The sequence below is a fragment of the Bactrocera neohumeralis genome, chromosome 5 (genome assembly GCF_024586455.1).
Source record: "Bactrocera neohumeralis isolate Rockhampton chromosome 5, APGP_CSIRO_Bneo_wtdbg2-racon-allhic-juicebox.fasta_v2, whole genome shotgun sequence".
Lineage (NCBI taxonomy): Eukaryota > Metazoa > Arthropoda > Insecta > Diptera > Tephritidae > Bactrocera > Bactrocera neohumeralis.
Window position 1 is genome coordinate 78,390,067 of NC_065922.1, and position 13,808 is coordinate 78,403,874.

General features: G+C 41.6%; 1 protein-coding gene across 27 annotated transcripts in view; it reads left to right on the plus strand.

The window, feature by feature from the left end:
* Window positions 1-13,808, plus strand: part of LOC126759931 (basement membrane-specific heparan sulfate proteoglycan core protein) — a 157,663-nt gene that overhangs the window by 105,033 nt on the left and 38,822 nt on the right. For 19 of the 27 annotated variants that reach the window (XM_050475136.1, XM_050475143.1, XM_050475135.1 and 16 more), the window contains 5 exons: window positions 6,538-6,654; window positions 7,290-7,412; window positions 10,029-10,148; window positions 12,624-13,076; window positions 13,639-13,787. In XM_050475136.1, coding sequence (XP_050331093.1) covers window positions 6,538-6,654; window positions 7,290-7,412; window positions 10,029-10,148; window positions 12,624-13,076; window positions 13,639-13,787 — 962 coding nt within the window. Of the gene's footprint in view, window positions 1-6,537; window positions 6,655-7,289; window positions 7,413-7,706; window positions 7,839-8,010; window positions 8,125-10,028; window positions 10,149-12,623; window positions 13,077-13,638; window positions 13,788-13,808 lie in introns of all 27 variants that reach the window. The other 8 variants (XM_050475155.1, XM_050475157.1, XM_050475158.1 and 5 more) reach the window with 5 other exon arrangements.

Consider the following 13,808-nt stretch of genomic DNA (forward strand, 5'->3'; position numbering starts at 1 on the left):
AAAGTAATTGAAATAAATTGCTCATGTCTGCCAAAATGTTCCTGTTTAATGCCGAATCCTTTGCTGTGCCACTTAGTAACCCCGCTCGGCTGATTTGCGCTTCCTCACCGCTGCAAAGCAAGTGCAACTTTTTGTGCTAAGCAATGATGGCTCCAGACAAAAACAACAAAAGTTTAACCACGAAAATAGTAAACAACAACAACAACAAAAGCGCAAATAACAGCAAAGTCAAACGTCAACGTTGACGACGTCATTAATAAGCAAATCCACACGCAAGCCAAGCTAGACTTCAGCGCAAGTTGTTGTTGTTGCTGTTGTATTATTGCCGTTGTATTTTTGTGGCCGCGTTTTTGGTCTTATTTATGACTTTGTGGCTGGCAATAGCTCAGAAAGTGCACTGCAAGCATGGCGAAATTGTAAATGAAGCGTCACAACTTTTAACTGCCCCAACAACTGGTGCACAATTAAAATCCATGCCATAGCAATAACAACGGTAAACAGCGTGACAATGTTTGTACGCAAAGCAAACGACATAAAACGGCAAAAAAAGTAGAAAAAAACTTCGTGCGCATTTGGCAACCCTGTTGTGGCATGTGTTTGCATGCGCCGGCAGTGGCGTGTTGCTGTTCATGTTGCAACAATTGTCTGTCAACTGGGTATCATCATTTAATTTAACCATATTTGCATGTGGCACCCAGCCGTGCCTGCAACGCCTGTTGTTGCTTTTGTTTTTGGTTTTAAGTTATTACTTTTAGAGCGCACATGCCACGCCAAAATCGCGCTGTCGATAATAGTTAGTTGTTTGGCGGAGTTTTTTCGCGCTGCATTGCCACAAAGAACATGATTTTGGTTTTTAGGGCAATGCGTTGTGGCACGAAGATGCGGTAGACAAGCAGCAGCTAATGAGTAGCGTAAAACTTACGAAGAAATTATTAAAAAATCGAATACAAATTATTGCACTTTGCGCCAAATGAATATGCAGCGCGCATACGCTTGCCACAAAGTGTTGCCCCATATAAATCTCAGCGCCCTGCCACAATGCAAGCGCTTCAATTAACTGGGTGCCGAGCGCTGAATTCAATTACAACAGTTTAAATAGCAAACAATTTGTTGCGCGCACACATACACACATGCAAACGCATGTAGCAGCATACCGTTCTACAAACGGATATAAATATTTTCGCACAGCCCACACAAACGCGCGTACGCTGGCACGTATGTTTGGCTGTCAGCTTATTATGGCAATAAATTGAAACAAATAATTCGCGTGGCAGTGTTGTAGGAACGCGTGCTGCCGCCGTTGTGCCTGCCATAGCGGCACCACTTTGGCCTGCCTCCGTTTGGTGCGCGCTGCTTGCTCGTCACTGCTTGGCGCCTGTTACGAGTGCTCATTTCAAGAGAAACTGACGACGTTGGCAGCCTCTCAAGGTGCCTGCCACAAAGAACGTCTTACACAACGCCTTCGGCTGGCGAAGAAGCAGCTGTAGTGTCCTGCGTATCGGAAGTGCGTGTGGCAAGTAAGCTTCACAGCAACAAAAAACGACTTCTATGTGTTTGTGTGTCGGTGTGTAGGCGAAACCGGAAGCGCCAGCACACAGTCGAAGGCCCAGTTCATGGGCGCGCAGCGCCAACAGCAGCTACTTGCAACAAGCAATACACACCCTTATTTTGTTTGTATTCGCTCTTACCATTACGTATGCAGTGTGTGCGTGTGTGTGTAATTGTCGGCCATCGAATGCAATAAATTGAATTTCTGTATCTGCCACAGCCGACACTGTAAGCTGCCGACGAGCAAACGCTTTTTCGGCGCACTCAATTGCTGCAACAATGCGTGTGGCAGCATCCAGTCGGACATGCTGAAGTTTCCATTTCCCTGTATATCCGTTTTGCGTTGCATGAGTAGCATACACGAGTCGCTGGTGGCAGCCGAATAAACAAATGTCCGATTGCCGAAATGTGCACAAGGGGTGGCTGCCTTGTGGCGCCAAAGTGAATACTGCAACATTTGTGACAATTCTCGTACAAATGCAGCTGCTAAGGGCGCAACACGCAAGAGGACGTACTGCTGCATCGTCAGTCAAACCAAACTGTCCAACAACAGTTGTGTTTGTTGCTGGTAATACCGGTGTGGGAGGATGTTTTTTCACTGACGCAGACAAACAACCACCCCAACAGCCAGCCATGTAGCGCGACTTCTCGCTAATTTTCAACCACCTTTCAGTTTTTAACTTTCACCTTTCACTTTTGCTGCGCCACACACAGCTACAACGCCAGCTGCTGCCTCACTTCTGCGCGCCGCATAGCGCTGGGAAAGCGCAATTGAAGTTGCCTTTGATGTTGCATTTCCACGCTTGTGCCAAAAGGTGTGCGCAACATGTGGCAGCATGTGGAACTCCCAGCGCAGCTGCCAGCAATGGTCAACAATTGCAATTTCAAGTGTAGAACACACACACACAGACACACTAACGTGCAAATAGTTTCGCACACAACGAAGGCCACTCGTGCTCCCTTTTGTTGCATTGTTCGTGAATTTCCTTGCCAGCTGCCTAGCGTCGGTGCGTGCGTGTGTGTTTGGCTGCCAAATGGACACTCGTCTGCACTCGGTGCCGTTATGCCCTCAGTTGCCGAAAAAATTCGCAAACTCTCACCTGCCCAAACGCCCACATCACTTCCTGCATGTATGTGTATGCACGTTTACAGCATCTCTGCGCTGCTTATGTGTCTGTGCCAGCTGCTTCGTGAGCTGTGCTTGCATCTCTGCGCGCCTATGCCGCGTTGCTATGGTTAACCCCTGTTGACAGCCGCACGCATCCATCGTTGCCAATCGGCAGCAGCCCTCTGTTTACCTTCGTGCCACTTGCCGTCATCCTTTCGCCGTTCCCTTTCACATTTGGCAAACATTCGTTGAGATTTCGGCTCTAATGCGCTCAATTTTCCGCTGACATTGGATAATCCGACTTTTCACCCTCAATTTCGCTCTAAATTGTTGAGACCAACAAAACTAACACATTGTAAGGGCAGTAAACAACTGTTGCATGCCACCTGCGTAGAAATGATTGTGTATGGAAATATGACTATGGAGTGGAGGGGTGTGCGGTTTACAGCTCTACTTTAGCTTTGAGTGCTTAGTATGACGAGAAACCGTGTGCTCAGTTCTGCCACAGTTCAATCAAAAATATTTATTTCTTGCCATTTTCACGGTTGTTAGATCGATAGAACCAACCAGAGATGTCTAAACAAATTAATCACAGGATCATAGCCTCAATTTATATGGTCACGCAGAAAAAGTGAGGGCTTTTTTTAAAATATTCGGTTGGTTGGTTTAGAGTGCCAGAAATCTGACTAGTACTTGTTGCTGAAACGACAAAAAATAAGCCCGAAAATAAATCAACGGTTCAAAGTCTATGTACCGGTTAGATAGCTGCGACTGTCGTGGAAACGGTATCAGAACACTTTGACTTAATGCATAACTGGTGACAACCAAAGTCATCCGTAGCATCGACATGTGGCGCATAAAACATGGAAATCACGTATATAATTGCTTAATTTATTTTTGCTACTTTTTCCCATATTTATTATACCCTGAACAGGATATATTGGGAAGTCGAAAAAGTCTTTTCGTATTTCTAATCAAATTTAAACATATTTTTTTCATATTTATAATGAAACTTCATTATTCAATGCACCAAATATGTACCATTTTGGTCGACCACTTTTTGCCATTTTTCCGCTAGAGACATTATTCCAAAACTTTCCCGGTTTCTCGGCGAAAAATTGCGACAAGTAATTTTCACAGGCTTCTCTTGAAGTCAACTTTACTCCATTATGAGAGTTCTGCATTGACCGAAACAAATGGTAGTCCGATGGTGCAAGCTCAGGGCTATATGGTTGATGCATAAAAACTTCCCAGCTAAGCTCTCCCAGTTTTTGGCGAGTCATCAAAAATGTGTGTGGTCTTTCTCCTGATGGAACAATCTGTTGATCAGTTCATTGCTTGCTTCAATCTCATCAGTTGCTGCCAGTAAAATGTAGAATCAATCGTTCGACCAGGCTGGAGCAGTTCATAATGGGTGATTCCTTTCCAATCCCACCAAACAATCAGCATAATCTTTCGAGGCGTCAATCCTGGCTTTGCGACCTTTTGTTGAGCTGCACCACGCTTGGACCATGATCTTTTTCGCACATTATTGTCGTATTTGATCCACTTTTTCATTTGACAAAATGTCTCCTAGAAATTCGGCATAGATATTAACTAAGGCAATGGGGCAATCTCGAAAGAAATTGCTCAGATCGGATGACCATAGCATCTATCTGCCATACAAATTAGCCGTTCAAAGTGCATATAAGGAATGTTTTGTATTTGTGAAGGATATTATAGCTTCGGTGCAACCGAAGTTGACTGTTTTTCTTATTCTTCGTTCACTCCTGTCCGCCTGAGGCTTCACGCCTACCATTAGCTTCACAAACCAGAAACTCATGAACTACATTGAAGCGCGCCGTGTCTCGATCAAAGTTTCTTGTCAATACTTTGTATTCCATTTACCTCATACTTTTTCTTCTTTCACTTTGCGAAACCGCATTACATTTGCATTTAAAGTTTTCGAAAGCAGCAAAGGAAAACTTTCTTTGATACGCGACTTTTTCCCGTTAAAGCAGCATATTTGCGGGCGCAACCGCAAAGACATGTCATTTGTGCGCTCACTGCAGTCGTCATTTCGCAGATTTATGGCACAAAACAACACCGAATATGGCGCAAAAGCTCAGCACAGAAAACTGGAGCAAAGCAGAAGCAAATAAAGGAAGGCTTGTGTAGTAAATAAAATTAAGACCGTGCATGCTCGACAGTTATCAGTACGTGCAAGTTGGGCCGCAAAATCATTGCATACTTTTTGGTGCCGGTCTCTTGTATGCTAATATCATACAATTATTTTATGACTGACGCGGCTGCTACATTTTTAAAGCCTTTAAACAAGCCTTTAAACAAATTTGCACACAATTATACTTTCGATTCGGCAAATACGATTTTTTCTGTGGCGTTTTCACATTTGGAGCCGAAGCGCAAACACCCAAAGCTATGCTTAACCTTTGAAAACAGGTAACAGGTTACCGTTAGGTTTTCTTAATCTTGCCAGCGAATCCGAACGCTTTGTGTGTGCCGTGCGCTTTGTATTTTCCACCTGCCAATATAAAGTGCTGCTAATCCCATTGAAATGCGAATCAGACCTGGCGGATGAGCAAAGCGCAAGCAAGAAAACTCAAGCCAAGGCGAGCAGCGGACTGCCAGTTTTCTTCGCAATTCTTGCAACATTTTGCAAAATGAAAAATTTCGAAGACGAAGGCTTGCAGAAATTCCAGCTTAAGGTGCATATGAGCAGCAGGGTTGGTTGGTAAATTTTAATAAACGCACAAACTACACCTGTGCGGGTCAACAAGCAACTGAAAGCTTGCCACTTAGCATTGTCTTCTTTTGCTTGCAAAAACTTCTAGCGCACAATTAAACGGCTACACATGCTCTGAAGCCGAAGCCTGTCTGCAACTTAATACCCACTTGTGGCGCTCACACAAATACTCGAGCGGATGCGTATGCTTCCTTATACCCCACTCAAACACACGCACTTCTGTGCATATTTTGTGTCAACACCTGCTTAGCAGCGTGCGCTAGCGGAAAAAGCAGACTTTTTGGCGCTTGAAATCATTAGCTGCTTTTGTGCGTCTAAAAATATTTGGGTTATGTACTCAGCTTAACTCCAAAGACGGAGCATAAACAAGGATATTTCGAGCTCGTATTCGTATTTTGTTGCTTAAATCAAAATTAAATAAAACTCGCAGCGTGCTCGCATCTCACGCTTAAACAAGTCATGATATGCCCCTAAAACTATGTTTCGCATATTGGCTTTTTCGTTCGGGCAAGCATGGGCTTTCTTTCCTTACGTATTCTATTACACTTTTCCCTTTGTTGTTGTGTAGTGAAAACATCAGCAGCATATGTGTATGTATGTGTGTGTGTGGGGGTCACAATTAGTTACGGATACGAAAAGGTTGTAAGTAGCAGCGATTCAATTTCAAAGCAAAGTGCAAAAGTTAATTTTGAATAAAAGCTGGAAGCTGAGACCAGGGAAATGCGAAACAACACAACAAACCGGTTAAAAATTCCCGGCAGCTATTTATAGTATACGAAACTGTTAAAATAGTCGTAATTTTTGAGTTGAAGGCCTAAATAATAACTCCAAGAACTGCCTGAGGATTAAGTGGCAAAAATATGGGGTTATGCCACCAAACCAATAAAGCATAGTCTTAAATCTTTGCATTTGCTGTAAAATGTAATTATTATTACAGATATTACCACGATAACATATTGGGTAGTCGAAAAAGTCTTTTCGTATTTTGCCAATACATGCCGTTGCAGTTGAAGTTTGATTAGAAATGCGAAAAGACCTTTTCGACTACCCAATATATCATTCAAGATTTAAATTCTGGGTAGATTTAAGTCCAATAAACTTATTGCTAGCAGCATTCTAACATTTTTTTTTCTATCAGCCACAGTGTGCCAACCGGACGAGTACAGATGTCGAGCTGGCAATTGCATTGACAGTGCCCGGCGCTGTAATCGCGTGCCTGACTGCCCCGATGGTGATGATGAGGACGCTAGCTGCCGTAAGTACATGCTTAAAAAATTCAAAAAAAACTTCCTCGCTTACAAAATGTAACTGTGTGCCTATAAAAGGCAAAAGCTCTGTAGAAATGTTGAGCTTTGAAAAAAGCTCTTTGGGCTTTAGAAAAACCATTAAGCTAAAACGAGTAATTTAAGTAAATTTTGTGACTCATAAACGAGTGACTACCCCAACAACAGAACAAGGCTGTAAACTAAGAACAACTTAACCAAAGCTTTACGCAGCTTTAAGTAACCTAATGTGCAATATGCATATTTATGACCACTAGTAATTAATATATTATAGTATATAGTCATAGTTATATTTATTATGAAATTAATTTACTAATACTAACCAAGTAACCGTTATTTTCTTCTATTTTACTGAATTTGTCTTGAATGCCTGTAAATTTACCACACTCATAACAACAACTAACTGCGTGACGTTTGAAACTAAAATTAAATATGCAATAATATTTAATAATTACCCAATTACAACAATAACAATGACTTGGCTACTAACTGCGCTAATCTCGCACGCTGTAAATATGTAACGTCCTAACTGCATAACATTAACTGTAAATATTTGGGGAAACCATAACTCTGGACCAACTCTGTAACTCGCCACTCGCGCATGCAGTAATCGGTTGTCGCGAAGACGAGTACCTTTGCAAGGACGGCATGCGCTGTATTAGCAATTCGAAGATCTGCGATCGTGTAACAGATTGCATAGACGCCGACGACGAGGATGGATGTGAAGGCAGTAAGTAGTGCACGGCCTGTGCTTGGCGCGGACAAGAAACTCACTTCACTTAAATTTGGTGACCCATATTTAACGAAGTGATTACCCACCGAGCACTCAGCATCGTCAAAAATTCATTTCTCCCAAATCCGCTGCTCATTTCCATTGTGGAACAATGCTCAACCATACTCACTCGTATCAAATGTTGTCTTTATAAGTCTTACTCTCTCTCTTTCTCTCATTTACTCTCATTCTCATTTTGCATTTCACCTCTTACGCCACAAACGCTTTCGCTGGATTTTGGCTGCGGCTCAGTTGTGCCACAGCTGCGTTATTTCTGTCCGAAGGGCAAATTCACCTGTCACGATCTCTCCTGCATATCGATCGTACATCGTTGCGATGGAAAAACCGACTGTCCAAACGATCGCGCCGACGAGGAAGGATGCCGTAGGTTGCCGATACAAAATTTTATGTACTTGCATACTTGTCGCCTTTTCAGTTGTCTGTCTTATTTGTTTTACGTTTTGTTGCAAGAAGCGTGGGTCGTGAGTGCGCAACACTCGCTCACAGTACATGATTTCTCTTTTTTTGCTCTCTTCTCTTGGAATTGTTTGCGCAGCTTGTCTCTACGAGCGCTGGATGTGCGACGACGGCACCTGTGTGCCACAGAACCTGCGCTGCAATGGCAACATTGACTGCCCCAATGACGTGTCGGACGAGCGGAATTGCAATGGTGAGCTAAAGTAATTGTGAAAGAATTCGTGGATTTACAAGGGCTAGGCTTGTGGTGGCAAAACATTTTATTTACATATGCCTAAAAGATGAATATACTGTTAACGCGGTTGCAAATTAATTCAATTGTAAAATCATGGTCCAGCAGCTACTAAATGGCTGAAAATCGTACGGCTTTTTATGGCAGGCTTAGTGTTGCAGCATCCACTCTTCGGCGCCGCCACTTTTCACGTTGAACAATTTGTTTGTCAACTTGAAACATCGCGACGCATTTCCATTACATTTCTGTTTATGTTCTGTTCTAGTTTCTGTTTCTTTTTTCTCTTGCTCTTTTGTTTTTTCTTTTTTTGTTGTCTGAAAACGTTTAAAAATTCGCGCCGCCGGCCAACACATGTTTAGTTCGCTTACAGTCTCACAGACAGGCATACACATGCAGCTTGCAAGACAGCGTTTATTTCGTGACTTTTGTTGCTGGCTGCTGCTTGTGGCGTTGATTTGAAAATTAACATTGCAAAAATCCCTCAACATACACAAGCAAGCCCAGCCAGCAAAAAGGCAAGAAAGGGTTCCCGCGCCGCTCCTGCAAATTCATGCCGTGTTTTTCTGCGCCCAACTTACACTTTTACTCCTTCCAGCCAGTTGCTGGCTCGCTCTGCTGCCTACACATTTGGTTACAACCGTTCACATCTTTATTTTGCGCTTTCGTCTGGCAGTTTGAATGACATTTTAATTTTTCTCCCACATTCCACTTCGCCGTCATTTTTACGTTTCACTTTTCTCTCATGTTTGTTCAGATTTGCGTTTACTTTAAGATTTTATTTATTTAAACAGCTTTAACTAATAAGCTGTTGAACAAAGAGCGGCTGCAAATTGTAAGCCATTTTATTTTTACACACACTCACTCATATCGAGACACACCTTTGACGTTCAGCTGTCACTTCAAAAGCTTGTCGGGATTTCGCGCTTAATTTTGTATGCCTGAGAAGTCGCGTCAGTTTCCGCTTGTGGTTTGTTTTACAAATAAAACAATTTATTCATAATTGTACACCTGTTTAAGCGTTGTTGCAATGTTTATAAAAAGCATTTGACAGCCGATTGGAATATCAAGAGATCTTGACTGAGGCACGCTTTTGCTTTCATACCGTAAAAGTTTACGATAAACTACACTATGAAGGTGTGTAATTTTGAAGTAGAGGACGTTACAGGTGTCAAATCGACTACTTTCGCTCAGGAGTGGTTTCAAAAAATTTACTCAGGATCAATTATTTGTTTAATACTGGCGCTCGTAAGTCTTTCTTCTTTTTTATTTTCTTAACCCTCTTTAAGAGTCAAACTCTTGAAACGACTCACTCGTTACTCGCTAGTACTTCATTTTCGCTTAGAAGTGGCTTTCAAAAAACTTACTCAGGAGCAGGAGCAGTTGTTTGTTCAATACTGGAGCTCAAAAGTCTTCCACTTCGCTCATTGGTTCTTTTATTTTCTTAAGGCTCTCCTGAAAGTCAAATTCTTGAAACGACTCACTCGTTACTCACTAGTACTTCATATCACCTTTCAACGAGTGATTGTGTACTGCACTTGAATCTAATCGATTTTGTATTCTTCAGCTCAAGCCATATCGTTGACCCATGAATACATTCCTCTTGGTTTCTTGGTTTTTCTTATACTATTCATTTGTCGCTCAAACTCATACTCACTTCACTTCACTTCGTGGTTCATCAATTTTCCAAAATTCTAATTTCATTAATTTGAGTTCATATACTAATTATCTAACTTTGTTGTTTTTTTTTGCCAACCCAAACTACCCCCACCAACAATTGTATCCACCTGCAATCATTTTAAAAAATACATTCCTGCGTTTTTCGTTGACTCACCGCGACTCTGCTCTGCTCTGCCAACCACCTCAAGGTGGTGAGTCCGCATGCCGATACAACGAATTCCAATGCGGCAATGGTCAGTGCATACCGATGCGTGAGTTGTGCGATAATATCTATGATTGTGTAGATTATTCAGACGAAAGGGACTGCGGTAAGTGCCACTTTTTCACCTTAGTAACCAAAAGTTTTCGAAAAGGTGGTGGACTGGCTGTTTTATTGAAGATATCTAATTTGACGTTTTAGCATAAAATGTGGTGGTGGTACTTTACTGTAAAATCAACTAGTTTTAAATATATACTCTTACATATGAAATATATTTTGTTTAGTCTTTACTGTTACCTCTTAATAAATATGCTGATATCCGCTGTCAAAGTGTCCCATATGCTTCTATATAGCTGCAAATACAACTTCACGCTTCTGCTGCTCTAGATTATTCTGCAAACATTGAAATTATGATATGCAGGCACGTGTTGAATTACGATTCGATATAGCGGGTTCCAAATGCGAATAACTTAGTTTTTATAACGAGAATTTTTTTCGATTTTGAAAGTACATTTAATGCTCAGTTCATTTTTCACATTGAATTCGAAGATATATTAGTGAGAAAAGTTTTATCGAATCGAAATTCAGAACATTACTGCTTATAAATATTTATCGTACACTAAATAAAAAAAATCACAACTCGCAAATTGGCAAATGTTCAGTAAGCAGAGGACGCGTTAACACGAAATTGTTCAATAAGTTTTGTAGTTTGATAAGAAAAACACAATTTTGTGATTCAAAATACACTTTATTATTTAGTATAATATCCCTGAACTTTAATATACTTGCTCCAACGACCCTTTAATTCTGTGGATCCCATCCCTGAATTGAGAATCCGGAAGGTCTGCAAAATACGCTTGCCACGCATAAATTTTTTTGAGTTCTGGAAACAAATGGAAGTTGCTGTAGGCAGTGGCGTAGCTACAACTTTGGGTGCCCGGGGCCAAGGATGTTCTGCCGCCCTCCTTTATCTACCTACCTACAAGTTTCGTGAGGTGGTTCGAACAAAAGTGAATTTTTACAAAATACCTTCGATAATAAGTATATAAAATTTAGGAACTAGAAGCCACGAAAATTCTGAAGTTCCAAAATTCTCACAATACGGATTTTGAGGAAATTGATAGTAAATTTACAAGACATCTTATTAAAAGCCATAGAAAAAACTCATTTTTGCCCTATATCATTTACACTTTTGACACAATTTGCAGGAATTTTTGCCCGAATTGGAGTTTTTAAATACAATTTTGCCGCCCCCAAGACGTTGCGCCCGGGGCGACGGCCCCCTTCGCCTCCCCCTAGCTACGGCACTGGCTGTAGGCCAAATCTGGTGAATACGGTGGATGCTCCAACAATTAATTCATTAATTTTAGGCATTGTCAAAATGCTCTTGTGACACGGTGCATTATCCTGATGAAAAAGGATTTTTTTATTTTGCAAACCGGGTCTTTTGTCACAAATTTTTTCCTTCAACTGGTCCAAAAGGTTGCAATAATATTCAGAATTAATTGTTTTACCAGTTTGCAAGTAATCCACAAACAAAATTAATCTCGCACCCCAAAAAACGAATGCCATAACCTTCTTGGATAATTTCCGGGCACAAACTCGTTTCCAAGCCGAACAAACAGGTTCACACCACTCTTTAGCCCCTTGTTTGATTCAGGATCATGGTGATAGACCCAAGTCTCATCCATAGTGATGAATCGACGCACAAAATGTTCTTTATCCTTTTTAAAACGCTTCAAATTTTACTCAGAAAGTCTCATTCGAATGTGTTTTTGTTCCATTGTTAACGGAAGCGGCACCCATTGTGCACACAACTTTCTAAAACTCAAAATTTCACGACAAAACTTATTGAACAACCTGGTAGACTTAACGGTGATTTTCTAGTTAAGCAAGACAGTGATGACAATGAAATTTCTTGGGCAGGTAGATAAGTGTATTACAAATTAATGTATTGAAAAAAAAAGTTTTGAAAATTTTTGAGTTGCGATTTTGAAAATTTTTGAGTTGTGACTCTTTCGTAGTTAGTGTGCGTTACATTTAAATATTTTTGGTGTATGTTTCGTGTTAGTGATAATCATACAAAATGTATTGCGCTTTACCGATTACCGCCGCTTATTGCTTTTAGAAGTTTGTACTTTTGGAAAGTCATGCAAGTACTGTAGTTGTCAATGTCGGTGTCCTGCAAATGGTCAACGTTTTTTTTCACTGTATAACAAAATTTTAAAACTAATTTTTTACAACTTTTCTTTCTTTTTGGTTACAAACGAAATTGAATTTTACGGTAACGGTAAAAAACCAAAAACAAAAACAACACTAAAATCTAAAAAAAAAATAATTAAAACAAAATTAACAATACACCACTACTACTTTGCTACTACCACAAATGCAACACTGGCAAAAACCACCCCAAATTGGCAAAATATTGCATTTAACGGCAACTCTTGGTTGTGGAAAACTATTTGAATTTGCGCGCATGTGAAATAAAACAAAATTTAACCAAAAAATATATATTTAACCAACCGCAAAACCCCGCTTAACCTTCCTGTGTCCGCTCGTGGTTGCATGCGGTTGTGTTGTGTAGACCTTGAGGACATCGGACGCAATATCTTCGATGAAGATGAAATAATACGCGAATACGCACCACACGACCACAGAGTTTTAACCACGGAAGCGCCTGTCCTGGAAGGTTTGGACGCCAAGGAGTACTACCTCTACAACTCGGGCCTCTATGAAAAGTCGAACGCGCAGCACGCCTGCAACGAGCGACAATTCGAGTGTGGCAACAAGGTCTGCATACCTTTGCACCTGCGCTGTGACGGATTTTACCACTGCAACGATCTAACGGACGAGTACGGCTGTGATCAATACAGACCGGAGCCGCGGCGCACGACATTGCCGCCGCCGAAGCTTGTGCGCACCACACACTCACCCTGGTGGAATACCACTGCCGCCACAAGAACTACAACGACGACGACGACGAGCCGGGCCAGTACAACAACAACGGACGCAAATATTGTCACACCCTTAGTACCCAGTAGGTTCCTCCGAACTATCAATTAGGTGGTGGGCTGTGGTGAAAAGAACTTGAACATTAATACAACATTATTTTTTTTTTGCCCTTTGGGGGGCAATTGCGTTTAGTGGCGACTGCTGCCTCAAACTAAATTTTGCATGCTTTGCGAGTGGTAACCCTAAGGGGTAAGCAGGGTGGGTTATCCGCGAGGCTAACCCAGTCTTGCTACGCTCTTTCGCCACTCAGCAAACCCGCACTCCCCGCACTCCCCGCAAATAATACGCGCCCACCTGCAACACTCACACACACACACAGACACATGCACATCTCCCCCTCAACTTCCATGCAAAATTTACTTAAACAGCAGTTCACTACAAAGAGTTTAAGCCAAATGCTCAGTTATTATTATTAAGTTCAGCTGCTTTTTGAGCTCAACTCTCTCGCTCTTAATTTTACGCGTTTTCTTCAGTTATTTGCATCACACTCAATCAAACATTCTTTCATATTTTTACGCGCCACAACATTTCACTCATTTTGGTCTCTTAAAAAAAAAATTATCTCAACACATTAATCGCACTCGTAGGCTACAACAATAACACTTGCCTCGAAAATCTTGAGTTCGCGTGCCGTAACGGCGATTGCATACCGATCGAGAGCGTTTGCGATGGCGCTGCCGATTGCAGGCAGCGCGAAGACGAGGACTACAGTTTATGCAACTGCAGCAGCGATAAGGTAAGTCAGTTGCGTTGGTGC